The sequence below is a fragment of the Microcaecilia unicolor genome, chromosome 10 (assembly GCF_901765095.1).
Source record: "Microcaecilia unicolor chromosome 10, aMicUni1.1, whole genome shotgun sequence".
Lineage (NCBI taxonomy): Eukaryota > Metazoa > Chordata > Amphibia > Gymnophiona > Siphonopidae > Microcaecilia > Microcaecilia unicolor.
The window spans coordinates 185,682,959-185,703,908 of NC_044040.1; the positions used below are offsets into that span (position 1 = coordinate 185,682,959).

At 43.5% G+C, this 20,950-nt stretch overlaps 1 protein-coding gene across 3 annotated transcripts in view; it reads left to right on the plus strand.

Annotated features, from left to right (window-relative positions):
- The window catches only part of LOC115478535 (voltage-gated potassium channel subunit beta-1), a 296,142-nt gene that overhangs the window by 163,591 nt on the left and 111,601 nt on the right, over nucleotides 1-20,950 (plus strand). For all 3 annotated transcript variants that reach the window (XM_030215947.1, XM_030215948.1, XM_030215946.1), the window contains exon 3: nucleotides 298-335. In XM_030215947.1, coding sequence (XP_030071807.1) covers nucleotides 298-335 — 38 coding nt within the window. The remainder of the gene's footprint in view (nucleotides 1-297; nucleotides 336-20,950) is intronic.

Consider the following 20,950-nt stretch of genomic DNA (forward strand, 5'->3'; position numbering starts at 1 on the left):
AAGAAGCGACTAAGAAGCTTTGGGCCAAGCACTGCTTGTGAGGTTGATTTCAAGCAGCATTATCCACTCCTGCAGGAAATTAAGGTGCAGTAAAAGCCTGATTTTTATTGCACCTTAATAACTACCCCTCTAAATGATGTAATTTCTTAATTAATTAAATTAGGACAATCATTTTTACGTTGAAACAATTTCTCATTAAAGACAGCCATTAAAGAAAAGAAACGGATACTTGATGAACAAAATTATTCGAGTGTGTGAAGAAACCTTTCAATTAACATACAGTTATTTTCATCCTAGGGACCTGGGTCACATTTGGAGGCCAGATATCGGATGAGGTAAGACGTTTTTGTTTAATTAAAAATATTTATGCAGCCTTCATTTTCAGCTTCAGGAGATGCAAAGTTGTCTTTAGCACCGATATCAATGACTAGCACAATACTGCTAGTGTGTATCCATATAATGAGATCTAGGGGCCTTTTTACTAAGCAGTGGCAGGGCTATCGCTTGGGTAGCATGCGGCAAAACAGTATTACTGCCAGGCACACCTGGGTAGTTTTGTTTTTGCCGCGTGCCGTTTCCCATGCCAGAAAAGAATTTTGTATTTTTTTAGCATGGAGGATGGGGAGTAGGCATGCCTGGCAGGAATTGGCAGCGCTGCGCATCGTCCGATTACCACCGGGTTAGCGTGTAACCCCTTACCGCCTCCTAAATAGGAGGCGGTAAGGGCTCAGACAATAAATGGCCATGCGCCAATTTTTTAATTAACAAAAACTACCCAGAGCTACCTAAACTTTAGGAAATCATTGAAAACAGTATTGTTTAAGAAGGCCTATTCCCCAGGTTCAACATAATCAGAATGATTCCCTTACTATTATATGATCCAATGGACTCTAACTACACCTTATTATTTTCTTATTTACTACTGATTAATTGTTAATTATATCTTACTTCAATACCCATCGCTGTTCAACTGTTATTTCTATTCTGTTCAATTTGAAAAATTGTATTTCTCGCATTGTAACTTACTACAGTATTATTGTAAGCCACTTTGAGCCTGCAATCAGTGGGAAAAGGTGGGATACAAATGTGATAAATAAATAAATGAATATTAGCATACAGACATTAATGACTTCCATATTAAAAATAGGTCTTTTCCTGCTTTTTTCTAAAAACTGGCCTGGCTTGCTGCAATTCCATGCGCCCACGCTACCGCAGGCCACTGCTTTTTATTGGTTATTATTTATGTAACTGCCTTGAACCCATAATTGGATAAGTAGTATAAAGCACCATGTTAAAATAAATTAATTTAAATACTAATGATCTTTTGAGCGGGCAACTCTATCATGTCCTTTATATCTAGTGTTTATGAAACTTTTGGACCTCCTCACATTTGAATTATGTATTGCACTATGAGTATTAAGACCTGTGATAAACAGCAGAAAAATATGTTAAGCCACTGTAAGTTTCTACACAGATATTATAAATGATGGGGTCGATATTCAAAACGATTATAGCGGGCAGGAGAGGCTGTTGACCAGTTAAATCATACTCAGTAGGCTGGCCACCAATATTCAACAGCACTTACCTGGGTAGTGGTGCTGAATATTGGCACTTACCAGCCAAACTGAAACCAGAGAGGAGAGGGGCATTTTGGGGGGAGAAGTAGGAGAGGAGCCAGCAGTTACGCATAAAAAGCAGTCCTATCTTTGGCCAGTTAGCGATCTGGACACCAGCACTGAATATCAGCCAGCACCCAAATAACTTCCAGGTAGTGGCCTGATGAGTTTCTGGTGCCCTCCCTCCCTCTTGATCCCAATCCCCCCTCTCCCCCTGAAGCCCAGAAGAGTCCCCAACAGACCCCCACCCCTTGTAGGCCTCCTCGGAGTTAGCTTTGATAGTTCTGGTGGACTAGGGGGTTATAAGGGCAGGAGTGATACCCACTTGCTCTTGTCCGCCACCGCTCTGGTTTCAAAATGGCCGCCACAACCTCTAGTGGCAGCCATGGGGTACTGAATATCGACTGGGATCCACACAAAATTTGGCGGCTAGCACATGCTGGCATAGTCCCAGATATTCAATGCCAGTGCCTGGGCATGCCCCGGCACTAAATGTTGGACCTCAATTCTGCCTGCAGCAGACAGCATTTAAAAAAAACTTACTGACCACTGCCAGCCTTATATTGACTGTGATCTCTTTAAATATAATTTTCTAGATTTTTGTGGTGGTCACTCTATTAGTAACCCTACAAAACATATTTCTTGTGCTGAGGTTTGAGCTATTTAGTCAGCAATTTGCTTTCCTCAGGGTCTACTTGCAGCATCCCAAACACAATTAAAGATGAAATAAAAGAAAAATGATTTTTGCCCAGCGACATGTGTGCAGCATCTAAGGATGACTAAAAGTATGGATGGAGAGGTAAACCATGTGTATACTTTTAGGCATGCAGAGAGAGGGCACTTCAAGCAGTGGGATAACAGAAATGCACAGAAATATGCGTCAATATTTATGTGGGTATATCAGTGGATATGTCAATTGATTATTACCTTTGTGTATACCCATACAATACTCTGCAATCTCTACATGCCTATGCCAATAACGTATGCAAGAAGACGAACACATATGGCTTGAACGCTTTTTGTTTCTTTCATTTATGATGAGCACTACTAAATGGACTTGGGAAAAATCCACAATTCCAGGAATAACATGTACTACTACTACTATTTAACATTTCTAAAGCGCTACTAGGGTTACACAGCGCTGTACAGTTAACAAAGAAGGACAGTCCCTGCTCAAAGGAGCTTACAATCTAATGGACACTGTGTGTATAACATGTATAGAATGTTTGTACGTTTGGGAAGCTCGCCAGGTGCCCTTGGCCTGGATTGGCCGCTGTCGTGGACAGGATGCTGGGCTCGATGGACCCTTGGTCTTTTCCCAGTGTGGCATTACTTATGTACTTATGTATTAGTAAGATTGTAAAGCTCTATCAGATGGCTGAAATATACTATGAGAACAGCCAATTAATCACGCCCAAAGCTAAATGTGTGCATGATAGCAAGATGGAATTGATGTTATCATTGCAATGGACAGCAGATTATTCTAAATGAGCAAGGAAAAGCAAAAATTACAATGTAACATAATTTAAAATATTCAACCAAAAGATGTCCAAAAGATATATCTCAATAACATTATCCAGATACCTTTAACCAAATATTTATAAAGGTATCTGGATATGTCAGTGATGTTGAATATAACCAGTTAAAAATATGTGGATAACTTAATCCAGATGTCGTAGGTCTGCTATACCCGTGACTAGCTTATCTGGTTAATTATAACCAAATGACATCTAAATATTGTCACTCTCTCACTAACTTTTAAGCCTGCACTTGCCATGCCATGAACTTTGAATCCTCCTCAGTTTTAAATGCATTTACCATTCCTGGATGTCCACCCAGGAATGGTGGTAAATGCAAAGATTTATCTGGTTAATTTCCAAATGTACCCCCCTGTTTACTAAGGCGTGCTAGTAAATGCCGACACGGCATATTCAGTTTGAATTGGCTGGGTCGACATTGCTGTGCAGCTTAGTAAACGTGTGTGTGGGGGGGGGGGGGGGGTTATGAGGTAAATACTTTTGAATATCATCCCTTTCGCTATAGTTTTCATCAAACATCTTCATTTTTCCTAAATCATTATTGGGCCCAATTCTGCTGCTTTAAGAGGCATCAGTTGAGTACTACATATCAGGATCTTTCAAGGTGACCATCTGTTGTATCTTAAAACCATAAAGCAATAATGGTTCCTTGTTTCAGCTGAAATTCCCTCTTACCCCCAACCATCTCAATTAGGTAATGAACAGGTAATGATTATGTCAGTTAGGTAGATACACTCAAATGAGTAAAGATAAATTGGCTGTCTACACTGTTGAATATTTCTCATATTACGCTCCCTAGAATTATTTAAACATCTTAATGTCATTACCTTGAAAAGGAAAGGGCTTAAAGTTAAGCTATTGACTCCAACCTTCCCAGTTCATATGGGAGGCTTCACTTTCCCAGACTTTAATCTGTAATGCTTGACAGGCCACTTCAAAGGAAAAATGTACTATTTCATTGAGTGAATATGGAACTGGTGATGGCTTCTACTTCCATCCTTCATACTGAGTGAAATCCCTAGCTCATTTATTGTTCTATTATGCCCACCACTGAAAGCTTGGTAGAGGCTCAAATCCCAAATAAGTAGTAGTCATACATATCATGACTTTGAGGACTTGGTATGTCCTTAAATTTTGTTCCACTTCACCTTCTTCACGTATCTTGATTATGCATTTGAAAACAAGGGGTTCAATATTCAAAGATATGCCCCCCCCCCCCCCCCACATAGAGCTAAGCAGATGATTTTTTATTTATCTTTATGTCCAATTTTTAGTAACCCTATCCTAACTTGTCAATTTAAATTTAGGACTTCTATTTATGCAATCAACCTAAATCAACCTAGATAGATATAGGCCCCAAGCTCAAATGCCCCTGCCTCTTTTTTTGGTAAGCAAATATATTTTGGGTGAACAATGAATTCTGCATTTAAAAATGTATACATTTGGCAACCCAGTATTTTATAAAAATTTAAAAAAGAAAAAAAAAGGATTTATATGGGAAGCACCCAATAATGACTGCACACACATTTTTGAATATGGATGAAAAAGTGTTTGCATATGTGACAAATTGATCAAGTTATTCAGTATATCCAACAGTCCCCTCTTCATGTACCTTCACAGTCATACCATACCGATTGCACTAAGAAAATTAGGGCTTCTTTTACAAAGCCAGTGGTTCTGGCACAGCAAATATGACGAAGCCCATAGGAATTGAATGGGCTTTGTCGCATTTGCCACGTGGCTTTGTGAAAGGAGTCCTTAAGAAAGTTGTCTTGCGAGACATCCACAGGAGGAACTATATTAATCCACATTAAGTATTGAGTGATTATTGCTGAATTAGAGTTCAGAAGTAAAAACACTCCTACATGCATAAGTGGTCCTCTTTCCAAGGAAAACTGGATTATGTACACTTTCGGGCCCTTTTACAAAGCAGCGGTACAATGTGGTCTTTAGTATACTCTTACGTGGCTCTTAACCGTGTGCTAAAAAGTCACTTTTTCTTGCAGACAATGTCCATTTTCCAATTTAATGGCAGTTAACAAAACTTAGCATGTGAGCCCTTACAACCACTTATTTTGTAGACGGTAAGGGCTCACTTGCTAATCATGCACTAATAAATTAACACGTGGCAATGCTGACACGTAGAGCAGAAATGCCCATTGTCTGCCCCAGACTTGCCGTCTCAGCTAAAAAAAATAAAATGATTTTTAGAGCATGAGTATCGTGTGCATACGGCGTAGTCCCAGAATACATGATAGACCTCATAGACTTACCATTAAGAAACAAAGTCAGATCATCAAGATCCTACCTAAACCTACACTACCCAAATTGCAAAGGACTGAAATGCAAAACAACTTATGCAGCCAGCTTCTCTTACATAAGCTCACAACTATGGAATGGGCTCCCAAAAGCTGTGAAAACAATCCATGACCACTTGAACTTCAGGAAATCACTAAAAACCAACCTCTTCAAAAAGGCCTACCCCAACGACCCCACGTAACCCTCTTCACCTACCAACACAGCATGACTATGATCGAACAGGACAACACGCAATCTTCATCCATTCCGACCCTCCACTTATACCTCATACGATCACTATACAACTTTGTATTTGTTATCCACTGACTGGGCAAACACCTTTGACGGTACTATGTAAGCCACATTGAGCCTGCAAATAGGTGGGAAAATGTGGGGTACAAATGCAATAAATAAATAAATATGTGCACCTTACCTCAGGATAACTCAGTGTGCATTATGCCATTTTAAGCTGCAGTAAGCATGCATTAGTGCTTACCAAGCTTGGTAAAAGGGCCTCTAAATACCCTGTCTTTATATTTCTTACAGGAAGCCTAAAAAGGCTTAGAGCATTTTAGGTACAAATCATAAAGAGGCCCTTTTACAAAGCGGCGGTAAACCCAACTTGGGCTTACCGCACGCTAATCTGGAGCTACCACCAGCCCAACACAGGAGCCAGTAGTAGTTCTAGCCCTAGCATGTGCCATTTCTCATGTTAGGGAAAATCAGGAGCCCTTACTGCCATCTCAATGGGTGGCGAAGTGCTCCCTCCCCCCTCCCCCGGCATGGCCATGCAAGAAGAGCAATATTACCACACGGCCATGTCTTTTTTTGGCCTTTGTACCCGCTGCTGTAAAAAGGGCCTCAGCGCACGGCAAAAACAGTCCCCGCCGCTAGCGCAGGGTCCTTTTTACCGCAGCTTGGTAAAGAACCCCTAGGTCTCAGTGTATAAAATGGGGCCTGTGCTAAAATAGCAGGAGTTAGTGGTAAAATAACCTGTCTTAACAGTAACCCATGTTGATAACTATACCCCTAAATGCAAATCAAGCTACAATACACAATTGCATAGTAGTTTAGATTAGAGATGTGCATTTATTTGAAATTACATTTCCTATATCATTTCATGTAGTTTTTAGCCCAAAACTACAGGAAAAAGGTGACATTTCAGATTTGTTTCCTGTGTCATTAATAGTGCATATTCTTGAAAAAGAATGTGCACATTTCATGAATTGTGTGCAGTGCTGGATAATGCACACTATTTATGATACCCATGAAATACTTTTTTTTCTTTAACAGAACAAAACAAAAATATGTGTAAACAATATGGAAACTAAAAGAAAACTTTTGGCCTGCACACCCTTACTTTAAATCAGGCTGTGACCCCATTATTGTGGCCCAAGAAAATTGTGTGGCTCCCCTGGAGGTGCAGAATAATGATGCATCCATGGAGAGCTCACCTAAGTCGTGACTCCAAAGGCAGGTTTTGTGACCTCATTTGGGGTCTTGACCCACAGTTTGGGACGCTCTAGTTTAAATACAATCATCAGCCATGGGCCACAGACTGCTGCTCCCTTTGAAACTCAGTACAGAGAAGCATTTGAAACATCCAGAATTTTGCATACTATGAATAGCTATCATAATCACAACCTTCCCAAACACAGGCAAAGACATGCAACTATCTGACGCCTACTGCTTATATCAAACATTAATCCAAAATTACAATGATGCATTATTAGGCTCTTAAACTGATTCACTTCTCAAAGACTGCTGCTAACCTCTGTTGAATAGGATGTAGGCACTTGATTTCAAATCCCCATATATTGAATGCATGTTTCTGGATTAATCTTTCTTGTTAATAGTTAGATGTTTCATTGTAGATAACACTAAAGTATTCATCCCGGATGACAGGCAGCTACACTTTAAGCAATACTCCCGTGCAGATAATCAAATGTATTAATCACTTATTGATTGCAGATAGTGTGGCCATTGTTAGAAACTGGAAAGATCCAGGTAGTTCATCACATTTTGACCGTTGTAAGATTTGTTAGGAGGCGATAGAAATGGAAAAGTTGACTGATAGCTCTAGAAGATGCCACAAAAATTATCTATTGCCTGTTATTTTAATGAGTCAGATACGGAAACATTGACACAATTATTTCGTTTCTCTTGTTTGCGTGGTAAGTGATAACCATCTGTATATGATTAATGGTTGTGATTTTGTATGGGTGCATTAATACTCTTTAATAATGACAGCACTTTAAAAATGTAATAATAACTCTGTTCTCATGGGCAGTTGCATGAGCATGGCCAATTTGTTGAAGGACCAATCTATTTCATAAACTGTATGAAACAGAATCTGGGCCAACTAATTAGATCCTAGATAATCGTCCATTATTTATTCATTGAAGCAAACACTCAGCCTGCAGAAATGCAGTAGGGAATCTGCAGTGTGGGTTTTAGTTCATTTATGGGTCTAAAAGGCTGATATATTAAGCTTTGAATATTTTTTTCAGACAGGGAGTCTAGGGGGCTCGTTTTCGAAAGAGAAACATAATAACGTGGTAACATAGTAGATGACAGCAGAAAAAGACCTGTACGGTCCATCTAGTCTGCCCAACAAGATAAACTCATATGTGCTACTTTATGTGTATACCTGACCTTGATTTGTTTCTGCCATTTTCAGGGCACAGACCATAGAAGTCTACCCAGAACAAGGCCCACCTCCTAACCACCAGCCCCGCCTCCCCCCACCGGCTCTGCCACCCAATCTCGGCTAAGCTTCTGAGGATCCATTCCTTCTGAACAGGATTCCTTTATGTTTATCCCACACATTTTTGAATTCCGTTACCATTTTCATCTCCACCACCTCCCGTGGGAGGGCATTCCAATGATCCACCACTCTCTCCATGAAAAAATACTTCCTGACATTTTTCTTGAGTCTGCCCCCCTTCAATCTCATTTCATGTCCTCTCATTTTACCACCTTCCCCTCTCTGGAAAAGGTTTGTTTGCGGATTTATACCTTTCAAATATTTGAACGTCTGTATCATATCACCCCTATTTCTCCTCTCCTCCAGGGTATACATGTTCAGGTGCGCAAGTCTTTCCTCATACGTCTTGTAACGCAAATCCCATACCATTTTCGTAGCTTTTCTTTGCACCGCTTCAATTGTTTTTACATCCTTAACAAGATACGGCCTTGTCCAAAAAGTGTCATAAAGCACCATTTGGATAGATTTCTTCTCAAAACGTCCAAATCGGTATTTTCGAAAACCTGTTTTGCAGACATCCTTCTATGTATTTCGTTTGCAGTGCATCCAAATCACAAGGGGGCATGTCGGGGGCGTTTCAAAGGCAGGATTAGGGTGTGCCTAACCCTTGGACATTTTACAGCCAAAGTGGACCAAAACCAAAACGTCTAGGACAAAAATTCAATGTTTTGGTCTAGACTTGTTTTTCTAACAAATAAGACACAAAAAGGTGCCATAAATGACCAGATGGCTACTGGAAGGATTGAGGGATGACCCCCCCCTACTCCTCCAGTGGCCACTGGATGACCCCCCCCCTACTCCTCCAGTGGCCACTGACCCCCTCCCACCCACCCCCCAAAATGTGAATAAAAATAGAACTCGCCAGCCTCTATAACAGCCTCAGATATTATAGCCAGGTCTATTAGAGAGCATGCAGGTCACTGGAATAGTGTGGTGGTGGGTGCAGTGCACTGTAGACAGGAGGACCCAGGCCCATACCTCCCCCACCTGTTATACAGTGGGGGAAATAAGTATTTGATCCCTTGCTGATTTTGTAAGTTTGCCCACTGACAAAGACATGAGCAGCCCATAATTGAAGGGTAGGTTATTGGTAACAGTGAGAGATAGCACATCACAAATTAAATCCGGAAAATCACATTGTGGAAAGTATATGAATTTATTTGCATTCTGCAGAGGGAAATAAGTATTTGATCCCTCTGGCAAACAAGACCTAATACTTGGTGGCAAAACCCTTGTTGGCAAGCACAGCGGTCAGACGTCTTCTGTAGTTGATGATGAGGTTTGCACACATGTCAGGAGGAATTTTGGTCCACTCCTCTTTGCAGATCATCTCTAAATCATTAAGAGTTCTGGGCTGTCGCTTGGCAACTCGCAGCTTCAGCTCCCTCCATAAGTTTTCAATGGGATTAAGGTCTGGTGACTGGCTAGGCCACTCCATGACCCTAATGTGCTTCTTCCTGAGCCACTCCTTTGTTGCCTTGGCTGTATGTTTTGGGTCATTGTCGTGCTGGAAGACCCAGCCACGACCCATTTTTAAGGCCTTGGCGGAGGGAAGGAGGTTGTCACTCAGAATTGTACGGTACATGGCCCCATCCATTCTCCCATTGATGCGGTGAAGTAGTCCTGTGCCCTTAGCAGAGAAACACCCCCAAAACATAACATTTCCACCTCCATGCTTGACAGTGGGGACGGTGTTCTTTGGGTCATAGGCAGCATTTCTCTTCCTCCAAACACGGCGAGTTGAGTTCATGCCAAAGAGCTCAATTTTTGTCTCATCTGACCACAGCACCTTCTCCCAATCACTCTCGGCATCATCCAGGTGTTCACTGGCAAACTTCAGACGGGCCGTCACATGTGCCTTCCGGAGCAGGGGGACCTTGCGGGCACTGCAGGATTGCAATCCGTTATGTCGTAATGTGTTACCAATGGTTTTCGTGGTGACAGTGGTCCCAGCTGCCTTGAGATCATTGACAAGTTCCCCCCTTGTAGTTGTAGGCTGATTTCTAACCTTCCTCTTGATCAAGGATACCCCACGAGGTGAGATTTTGCGTGGAGCCCCAGATCTTTGTCGATTGACAGTCATTTTGTACTTCTTCCATTTTCTTACTATGGCACCAACAGTTGTCTCCTTCTCGCCCAGCGTCTTACTGATGGTTTTGTAGCCCATTCCAGCCTTGTGCAGGTGTATGATCTTGTCCCTGACATCCTTAGACAGCTCCTTGCTCTTGGCCATTTTGTAGAGGTTAGAGTCTGACTGATTCACTGAGTCTGTGGACAGGTGTCTTTCATACAGGTGACCATTGCCGACAGCTGTCTGTCATGCAGGTAACGAGTTGATTTGGAGCATCTACCTGGTCTGTAGGGGCCAGATCTCTTACTGGTTGGTGGGGGATCAAATACTTATTTCCCTCTGCAGAATGCAAATAAATTCATATACTTTCCACAATGTGATTTTCCGGATTTAATTTGTGATGTGCTATCTCTCACTGTTATCAATAACCTACCCTTCAATTATGGGCTGCTCATGTCTTTGTCAGTGGGCAAACTTACAAAATCAGCAAGGGATCAAATACTTATTTCCCCCACTGTACTTGTGGTGGAAACTGTGAGCCCTCCAAAACTCACCAGAAACCCACTGTAAATATAGGTGCCACTTTTACCCATAAGAGCTATTGTAGTGGTGTACAGTTTGGGGTAGTGGATTTTGGGTGGGTTTTGGAAGGCTCAGCAGACAAGATAAGGAAGCAACGGTGAGATGTGTACCTTGGAGCATTTATATGAAGTCTATAGCAGTGCCCCCTAGGGTGCCCCACTGCTCTCCTGGGATGTCTGGGGGACCAGTCTGCTAAAAATGTTGGCCCCCCTCCTACATCCCAATGGTTTTGTGTGTTTTTGGTTTGTGCGGGTTTTTTTTTTTAAATTGCCAAAGATAAACGCACAAAGCACAAAACCTTGTTCAAAATGGTATTTTCAAAAATGGGTATATTTCCTATTCGGATTTAATACTTTTAGCGCAAAACATCCAAAATCCGACTTAGATGTACTATAGAAAGTGCCTTTCCACATATGTTAAAATATGCCAAACACTCCAAAACATACAAAACTGGCAGCATTTCAGGCTTCTATATGATTTAACACTCAAAGGATACATTTGCAAAGAATTTGCAGTTTTTAGCTCTCCAAACTTTCTCATATGGTCCACTATCTATGTATTAACTATTTATGTAAATTCTTAAATAATGAACTGCTGCGATTTCAAATTTGATAGAGTTGCTGGTGCAATTGCACTGGTTGCCTTTGCAAGCTCAAGTTATTTTTAAGCTTTGTTGTTTGGTATTTCTGATTATTTTTCTCTTGTCTGGTTTAATCAGATTGGCCTCTAGTAATATTTCCCTTGGATCCAGATGTTTTTTAATTTTACAATTTCCGGATCCTAGAAAGATGATCTATAAAAAGGTTTTTTCTAGTACATTTGCATATTTGGCAGCTATACACTGGAACAATTTACCAGCTAATATTAGAAGATAGTTGTGAAGAAACAGTGTGTTGTAAGCCTGTAAAATGTATTGGATATTTTTCTGCTTTATGTTCTGAAGTGTATTTCTCCTGTTTGGCCAGCAGATGGTGCATGTTTATGCTTAAAGCTGTTACAGATGACTGATCTCTCTTAGCACACAGATAATACGAAGTGTCTGTAGTAATGTAATGTAACCAGTTCTTATTTGAAACTTGACTGTTCTGGCCTCTGATTGGCCTGGAGTTTTGAAAATTACCCAGCAGATGCTGGCTGTTGCTTCAGTCTTAGCAAGGAACAAAGAGAGACAGTGAGGCTCGGTGAATTATATATCCTGATCTTCCCAGGCACTGTTTAGCCAGTATGCAAATATTTAGTTAGTGTTATAATTGATCCATATTTCAGTTACCTGCAATTGTATGCTAATTGCACATTTTTTTGTTCATTGTTCCAGTGTGAAAATAAACACATTTGTTTGTTTGTTCTGCCTGTCTGGACTGATAAAGAATCCTGGTGGTTTGTGTGTTGGGTCTGTGAGTGCTTTCTGGGAGCTGTGGGACCACTAGGAGTATGGTCCCAGTAACCTAGAAATCACTGGGGATAATTTGAGCACGGGAGACTCGCCCAGAGGCAGTTGTGACCCAATTGGTGGAAAGAGGGTGCTACTGTAGAGCACAGGTGGACCTGAGCTGTACTGGGGATAGACCCCCTGAGAGACCACGGGGTGACCCCAAGCGGGTGGCTAGGCATTTCATGACAACAATCTATATGGCTTTTTGAAGATTGTTGAAAATGTTTTTATTTAGAAACATTTTAAGAGGTTAGGTAGCATAAATATGTATGCTTTTTTTCTGTAGTAAAAAGGTTGCCTAAATATATGTTTTTTTAAGTAGTCGTGTAATTCCTGGAGATGTTTCAGTTCTTTTCTTTTTTATTTGTGGGCCATACTGAATTTTAAAGGTAACGTGTGGGATGTAAGTGTCATGTAATGTAATGTTTGCATGTTTGTTTTTGCCAAAAGGATAGCCATATCTCCATGGGTTTAGTTATCTTTATTTGGCCAGTCCCAATAGCTAAAGCCGTGTGTAATTTTCCTAGCTAGGAGGCATGGTCATGGGAGGGGCATGGGCAGGTCAGGGGCGTTCGCAAAAGATGTACGCAGTGTTACAGAATAATGGGGATCCGTGCCTAATTTGCATGCCAGGAGTTACACCAGGCTTCAGCTGGCATTAAGTCCTTGTGCCTAAAGCTGAGTGCCGAATTCGACACTCAAAGTTGGGCGCTGAATTTGGCCCAATTTTGCACCGTTTATAGAATTTGGACAATTGTGAGTTTCAATAAATGGTACATTTGTTTGCAGGTGCAAGAAGTGCTGTGAGAACGGGAAAGTGGAGTGGAGGAGTGGCCTAGTGGTTAGGGTGGTGGACTTTGGTCCTAGGGAACTGAGGAACTGAGTTCGATTCCCACTTCAGGCACAGGCAGCTCCTTGTGACTCTGGGCAAGTCACTTAACCCTCCATTGCCCCATGTAAGCCGCATTGAGCCTGCTATGAGTGGGAAAGCGCAGGGTACAAATGTAACAAAAATAAAATAGATACTATTGGAGATTCCACATGGAATGTTGCTACTATTGGAGATTCTACATGGATGTCAGACTCACAGAAGCAGAAGCCTGCACGGCCACATTGGTGATCTACAAGGGCCGACTTCTACATGGAATGTTGCTAGTGGAATAGCAACATTCCATGTAGAATCTCCAATAGTAGCAACAGTGGAGGAGTGGCCTAGTGGTTAGGGTGGTGGACTTTGGTACTGGGGAACTGAGGAACTGAGTTTGATTCCCACTTCAGGCACAGGCAGCTCCTTGTGACTCTGGGCAAGTCACTTAACCCTCCATTGCCCCATGTAAGCCACATTGAGCCTGCCATGAGTGGGAAAGCGCGGGGTACAAATGTAACAAAAAAAAAGGCAAGGGCAAGAGAGGGAAAGTGAAGAAGGCTAGTGAGAAACAGAGAGAAGAGCAGGAGAGGTAGGGGACAGAGAGAAGGACTGCAAAGGATAAGGAGTACCTGACAGAGACTGAGAAAAAAAAGAGGAATGTGGAGAGCTAAATCCCTAAACTGTGATAGGGTCAGTTGAGCACCGGGGTTCAGCCAGCACCATTTGGGAATCAGTGGGCCTCAGAACTCTGGACAGGATGAGGCCAAATATTGTAGACTTTCAGAATTAAAAAATAACCTCACAGTTTTTAGCATGTCAAACATTCCCTCTGGAGGTTGTCACATTGTAAAGCTTGTGAATACTTTGGAGCCATCTGTCCATTGACTGTCTTTCAGTTTATTCCTGCTCATGAAATAACTCCAGTTTCTTGAACAGAGAAAGTTCTATATTCCAGAACATAAAGAGTCCATGTTCTTCCTGACGTGACTTTCAGCATAAACAAAACGCATCCTGCCTGCAGTGATCAGAGAACACATCTGGAATTTCATAAATTATTTTTGCTAAGCAGCAATTGTGAGGCTCTTAAAATGATTTAATTTGGTAAACAGAACAAATTTGATATGAAAGTTCTGGAACTGCCGAGCCACAAACAAGTTGCATCTTATTTTCACAACATGAGTTTTATTACCAAAGGGATGCTATAAATAAAGAGCAGGGGAGGGAGACATGAAAAAGGAATTTTTAATTTGTATGCCATTAGACGTATTTTGCGATCTACCAGATGCTCTTTATATCAGTAAGATCCAGGGAGAGATGAACTGTAACTGTTTGTGTTGTCAGAAATTTCACTTGCAGGTGACAAATGACAGTTGATTTGAAAACTCTTGGCACTGTTCAGAATTCCTTGCTTTCAATCATTGCACTATCATAAAGAGTTATTGCATCTGCCAGTCTTTAGCCCACTCGATTAAGCTTCATCTAGGCGAGGCATTCAGCAAAGAAAAAGCTATATGAATAATTTAGGAATAACAACGTCTTCCGCATTAGGATATGAACATTTCCAATCCACTATTATAATCTATGCATAACTTATGTTCTGCTATATCTCCACAGGATTTATTGCGAATTACAAGAAAAGAAGCGTCTCAATCAGATGAAATGACAAAATAACACACTATGTAATAGGTCTATAAGTTAGAGACATTTAGATACCTCCATGGCATAAATACACAATTGAAAGGAAGCTCCGAAATGAGGGGGCATAAGATGAAGGTGAAAACGGACAGATTCTGGAGTTATCTAAAGCAATATTTCTTTGTGGAAAGGGTAGTGGATGTGTGGAATGGCCTCCCAGTGGTGGTGTTGAGGACTGTATCTGAATTCAAGATTGCCTGGGGCAAGCCATAGCAGTTCTCTAAAGGAAAGCAAGGGATTTGCCGAGGCTAGCACCTATAGTTGATATGGATGGGCAGATTGGAAAGGCCATATGATCTTTATCTGCTGACATTGTCTATGTTTCTGAGTTCTATCTTTCTGTGCAGTAGAGAATGACATGGGAATGGGGACCCGCAGTAACCACAGGGACAGAGCTTGCAGGAACAGATCCCACAGGGACGGGATGGGGACAAGCTTTGTCCCCATGTCATTTTCTATATTGAAGCCTGTTAATGAATCGGACTGTTATTTATGTTTCAGTGATGCAGACAACGATATTTTGATTTTTTTGGAAAAACAAGCAAACGTGTTATGATTCTGCTGGATAGACAGGGGAAGGTTTGGAACTCACTCCTGATTGGCTTGTCAGGGGCTGAGCCAGCAGACGTCAGAAGCTTGATCTATTTAAGCTTGCCTTTCCCCTGCAATCATTGCTTTGGCGTTGATTGCTTTGCTGAAGCCAGCCTGTGTTTGGGCGCTTGTATTCATGTGGGAGTTTAGCCTTTCTCCTCGTGCTTGCTGTTTCTGTGTGTGTGTGTGTGCTGGGTATTCCCAGCTTGAGCCTGATTGCCTCACTTCTCCCACCTGGTTTGCTTCTCTTACTCTAACGTTGTGCTGTCTGGGTAAGCTGTTGCCTTTTCAGTTTATTTGTTTAGCTTTCTCTCCCTTGGTGTTCCCTTGGTTGTGCTGAGCTGCTGCTCTGCTCCCTGTGGTTCTGCCTTCCCTTGTCCTTGTATTTTGCTCCTGTTTGTTTATTTTAGTTCTCTTTTGTTTGCTGTAGCTGTCCTGTGTGTGGAGAGCAGCGTTCCTGTTCTAGTCTGTGTGTGTCTAGGCAGCTTCCTCTGTTGTTTACTCTCCCCTTATCTTGTCTGCGGAGTAGCTCTGCCCTGTTCTTTCCCTTTAGCAGTTCCTTTTTCCCTTGGGGGTTGTGGGGCCAGTCTGTGTATTCCTTAGGTAGTTCTCCCCTTCCCTTTGAGTGCTGTAAGATACAGCCTTGTTCCCTTGTATGCTGATTGGTTCAGCCTAGAGTGTATTCCTATAGTTGGTTTCCTTTTTCCTTGAGTGCTGTGTTGTTTCAGCCTAAAGTGTTTCTTTCTGGGGCTTCCTGTATTCTTGTTCGCCGGTGGCACAGCTTTGTTTCCCTGTACAAGCTTCTGCCTCTCCCCCTTTCCTTTGTGACTTTACCCTGCACTGTGTGCGCTGCAGATCCATGTGGAACCCGTGTTGTTCTTTCTTCCTTCCCAGAGTGTGACTCGGTTCCTGTTCGGCCATGAGGCCCACTTGCTTGGTCTCTGCGTGAGTGGGTTCCCGATAGGCCGTGAGGCCCACCTGAATGCTCTATCTTCCCCCTTCTGGTGGTGCCTGCTGGCTGTTGTGAGTCTGCAGGGCTTGGTGACTGGGGTGGTGCACAGGGTCTGTTCAGTCTAACCTAGGCCAAAATCCTATACTAGGCCTCGTCCTGGGCTCAAGGGCTCACGTCCAGAATAACAACATGCTGACCACAGCTAGCAAAATTTGCATGGGGGATGTACATCCTGCTACCAGTACATCTTCTAAGAAGACATCTTCTATTGCACAAAAGACAGTCTTGAGGGAAGAGGCAATATTCTTGGAAATTATTTTGGGGTTGTAGCCTTTTTTTAGACACCATGGTCTCAATCAGCGATGGCTATATACAAACATCTATATACAAGAAACCCACAGACAGATGCAGCTACCTCCACAACTCCAGCTTCCACCTTTCACATACAAAAAGATCCGTTATTTACAGCCAAGCCACAAGATACCACCGCATCTGCTCTGACCCAGGGGACAGAGACAGACACCTTGAAATCCTGACTGCCTCCTCCCTCAAGACACCCAGGGAAAATCTGCTACAGTACAAAGAAAAAAAAGCCACAGACAGAATCCCCCTTATAGTGTCATACAACCCAGAGCTGGAAAAATTAAGAAAAATCATAAGAAGATAAATTATTGAAAGAGTAGATATTCCCATCCCCATCAGTGCTGGCCTTCCGACAGCCACCCAACTTAAAACACAAGCTAATTAGAAGTAAGCTCCCAATGCAGACTCAAAAAGAAGAGAATGGCACACATCCTTGCAATATATCCAGCTGCAAACTATGCCAAAACATTTCACAGGACCCCCACAGTCATTCACAAAGGAAAAATATTCAACATAAAGGAATCCTTTACATGCTCATCTTCCAATGTGGTATACATCATTCAGTGTAAAAAATGTGACGAAGGGTACTATATTGGAGAAACAAGTCAGATGCTAAAGACAAGATTTAAATAGACATCATATGAAAAATGCCAGTGCCAGCCAGGATGTCAAACCTGTGGGGCAGCACTTTACAAAACTAGAACACTGTACCAGTGATTTCATAGTAAGAATCCTGAAAGGTAACTTTAAAACAATACAGGAACGTAAGACCTTTGAAGTCAGAATGATTAAATATTTTGACACCCACCAGACAGGACTTAACAAAGATCTGGGTTTTCTAGCCCATTATAAACCATAAAAATGTACTGCTTTGTTTGTCACCCTCCTGTCTCTATGCATATCTCCCTGTCTCTCACCTATCCACCCCCATCCTGTTAGACTGCCACTGAAATGCTTTGATGTTTCACTTATATATACTGTCATCTACCAACATTTGCTTATTTGCGATCTGACGAAGAAGGGCAACCTTTGAAAGCTAATCAAGAAATGTATTAAGTTATGTCCAATAAAAAAGGTATCATCTTATTTTCTTTTTCATGTTTTATTTTGTTTTATTTCCATTGATATACTTTAATAAAAAGATTTAAATATAAAATCATAATTGTTTGAGGCTTCTGCAGATGAGGACAGAGCCCATGGGGTGGGGCGGGGACAGAGACAGAACCTGCGGGGACAGGGCGGGGATAGAGACAGGGCCTGCGGGGATGGGGCAAGGACGCAGACAGAACCCATGGGGATGGGGTGGGGATGGGGACAAAGTTTGTCCCCGTGTCATTCTCTACTGTGCAGTAGGCTTCTCTATGAAAGCAGATTTCTTTCTATGCCTACAAGATTTTTGTGTACTGCTTTTCATAGTCCCAGTGGCGTAGCAAGGGCGGGGCGGTGGGGGCGGTCCGCCCCGGGTGTCATCGGGTGGGGGGGGGGTGCTCCGCTCCCGCTGCTCCGCCTTAAAAAAAAATTTTTTCGAAGCGCCGGAGAGTGGCAGGCAGCGCGTCTCGCGTCTGCCCTGCTAGTAAAGAAGATCTCGCTGATGTCGTCGCCCTTCCCACATTGAGTCCCGCCCCCCTCTGAGGCAACTTCCTATTACCGCGAGGGCGGGCGGGACTCAGTGTGGGAAGGACGACGACGTCGACGAGATCTTCCTTACTAGCAGGGCAGACGCGAGGCGCGCTGCCTGCCACTCTCCGGCGCTTCGAAAAAAATGTTTAAAGGCAGGACAGGGTAGGAACAGCAGGAGAACGGATCTCAGCTGTCGGGTTGGGTCGGGTCGGGGGGGGGACTCAGAGGGGAGAAGGGGATTGGGGAGGGGTGGGGAAGCTCAGAGGGGTGCTTAAAGGGGATTAGGGAGGGTGGGGGAGCTCAGAGAGGGGAGAAGGGAATTGAGGAAGGGTGGGGGAGCTCAGAGGGGTGCTTAAAGGGGATTAGGGAGGGTGGGGGAGCTCAGATGGGTGCTCAGAGAGGGGAGAAGGGGAGGGGGGAGGGGAGTGCTCAGATGGGAGAAGGGGTCTGAAGCTGGAACTGGGGTCTGACAAGGGGGCAGGAGGGAAAATGGGTCCATGCCTGGGGCAGGTGGGACAATGGGTCTGGGGCTGAAAAGGGGGGATGCAAGGCATGTGGTGGATGAAGGGGGCTGAAACTGTGGGGACTAGGGGCTTTAAAGGGGACAGGGAGAACTGGATGGGGCTGAAGCTCGGGACTGGTGAGAGAAAAGGGCTGGGGTTGAAACTAGGGGCTGAAAAGAGGACAGGGAGAAGTGGCTGGGGGCTGAAGCTCGGGACTGGTGGGAGAAAAGGGCTGGGGACTGGTGGGATAGTGGGGCTGAAAAGGGGGGCAGATGGGAGATGTGGGCTGGGGCTGGAACTAGGGGCAGGTGGAATAAGGGGGCTGGAACTGGGGGCTGAAAAGAGGGGGCAGAGAGAGAGGGGATAGAAGGGGGGGAGCGTAAGGGAGGGCAGACCCTGGATGGATGGTAGAGGGAGGGCAGACGGATTGAAGGGGCAGAGAGAAAGGGCAGATGGTGGGTGGAAGGGGAGAGAGAAAGAGGGCAGACTGGGGCAAATGGTGGATGGAAGGGGCAGAGATAGAGGGCAGATGTTGATGGAAGGGGGAGAGAGAGATGGCAGACTGGGTGCAGATGGTGCATGGAAGGGGCAGAAGTGGATGGAAGGGGCAGAGAGAGAGGGCAGACACTGGATGGCAGAGAGAGAGCGAAGACAGATGCTGGATAGAAGGAAGACAGTGAAAAGATGAGGAAAGCAGAAAGCAGAAACAACGAACTGTAAATACAGTGGGGGAAATAAGTATTTGATCCCTTGCTGATTTTGTAAGTTTGCCCACTGACAAAGACATGAGCAGCCCATAATTGAAGGGTAGGTTATTGGTAACAGTGAGAGATAGCACATCACAAATTAAATCCGGAAAATCACATTGTGGAAAGTATATGAATTTATTTGCATTCTGCAGAGGGAAATAAGTATTTAATCCCTCTGGCAAACAAGACCTAATACTTGGTGGCAAAACCCTTGTTGGCAAGCACAGCGGTCAGACGTCTTCTGTAGTTGATGATGAAGTTTGCACACATGTCAGGAGGAATTTTGGTCCACTCCTCTTTGCAGATCATCTCTAAATCATTAAGAGTTCTGGGCTGTCGCTTGGCAACTCGCAGCTTCAGCTCCCTCCATAAGTTTTCAATGGGATTAAGGTCTGGTGACTGGCTAGGCCACTCCATGACCCTAATGTGCTTCTTCCTGAGCCACTCCTTTGTTGCCTTGGCTGTATGTTTTGGGTCATTGTCGTGCTGGAAGACCCAGCCACGACCCATTTTAAGGCCCTGGCGGAGGGAAGGAGGTTGTCACTCAGAATTGTACGGTACATGGCCCCATCCATTCTCCCATTGATGCGGTGAAGTAGTCCTGTGCCCTTAGCAGAGAAACACCCCCAAAACATAACATTTCCACCTCCATGCTTGACAGTGGGGACGGTGTTCTTTGGGTCATAGGCAGCATTTCTCTTCCTCCAAAACACGGCGAGTTGAGTTCATGCCAAAGAGCTCAATTTTTGTCTCATCTGACCACAGCACCTTCTCCCAATCACTCTCGGCATCATCCAGGTGTTCACTGGCAAACTTCAGACGGGCCGTCACATGTGCCTTCCGGAGCAGGGGGACCTTGCGGGCACTGCAGGATTGCAATCCGTTATGTCGTAATGTGTTACCAATGGTTTTCGTGGTGACAGTGGTCCCAGCTGCCTTGAGATCATTGACAAGTTCCCCCCTTGTAGTTGTAGGCTGATTTCTAACCTTCCTCATGATCAAGGATACCCCACGAGGTGAGATTTTGCGTGGAGCCCCAGATCTTTGTCGATTGACAGTCATTTTGTACTTCTTCCATTTTCTTACTATGGCACCAACAGTTGTCTCCTTCTCGCCCAGCGTCTTACTGATGGTTTTGTAGCCCATTCCAGCCTTGTGCAGGTGTATGATCTTGTCCCTGACATCCTTAGACAGCTCCTTGCTCTTGGCCATTTTGTAGAGGTTAGAGTCTGACTGATTCACTGAGTCTGTGGACAGGTGTCTTTCATACAGGTGACCATTGCCGACAGCTGTCTGTCATGCAGG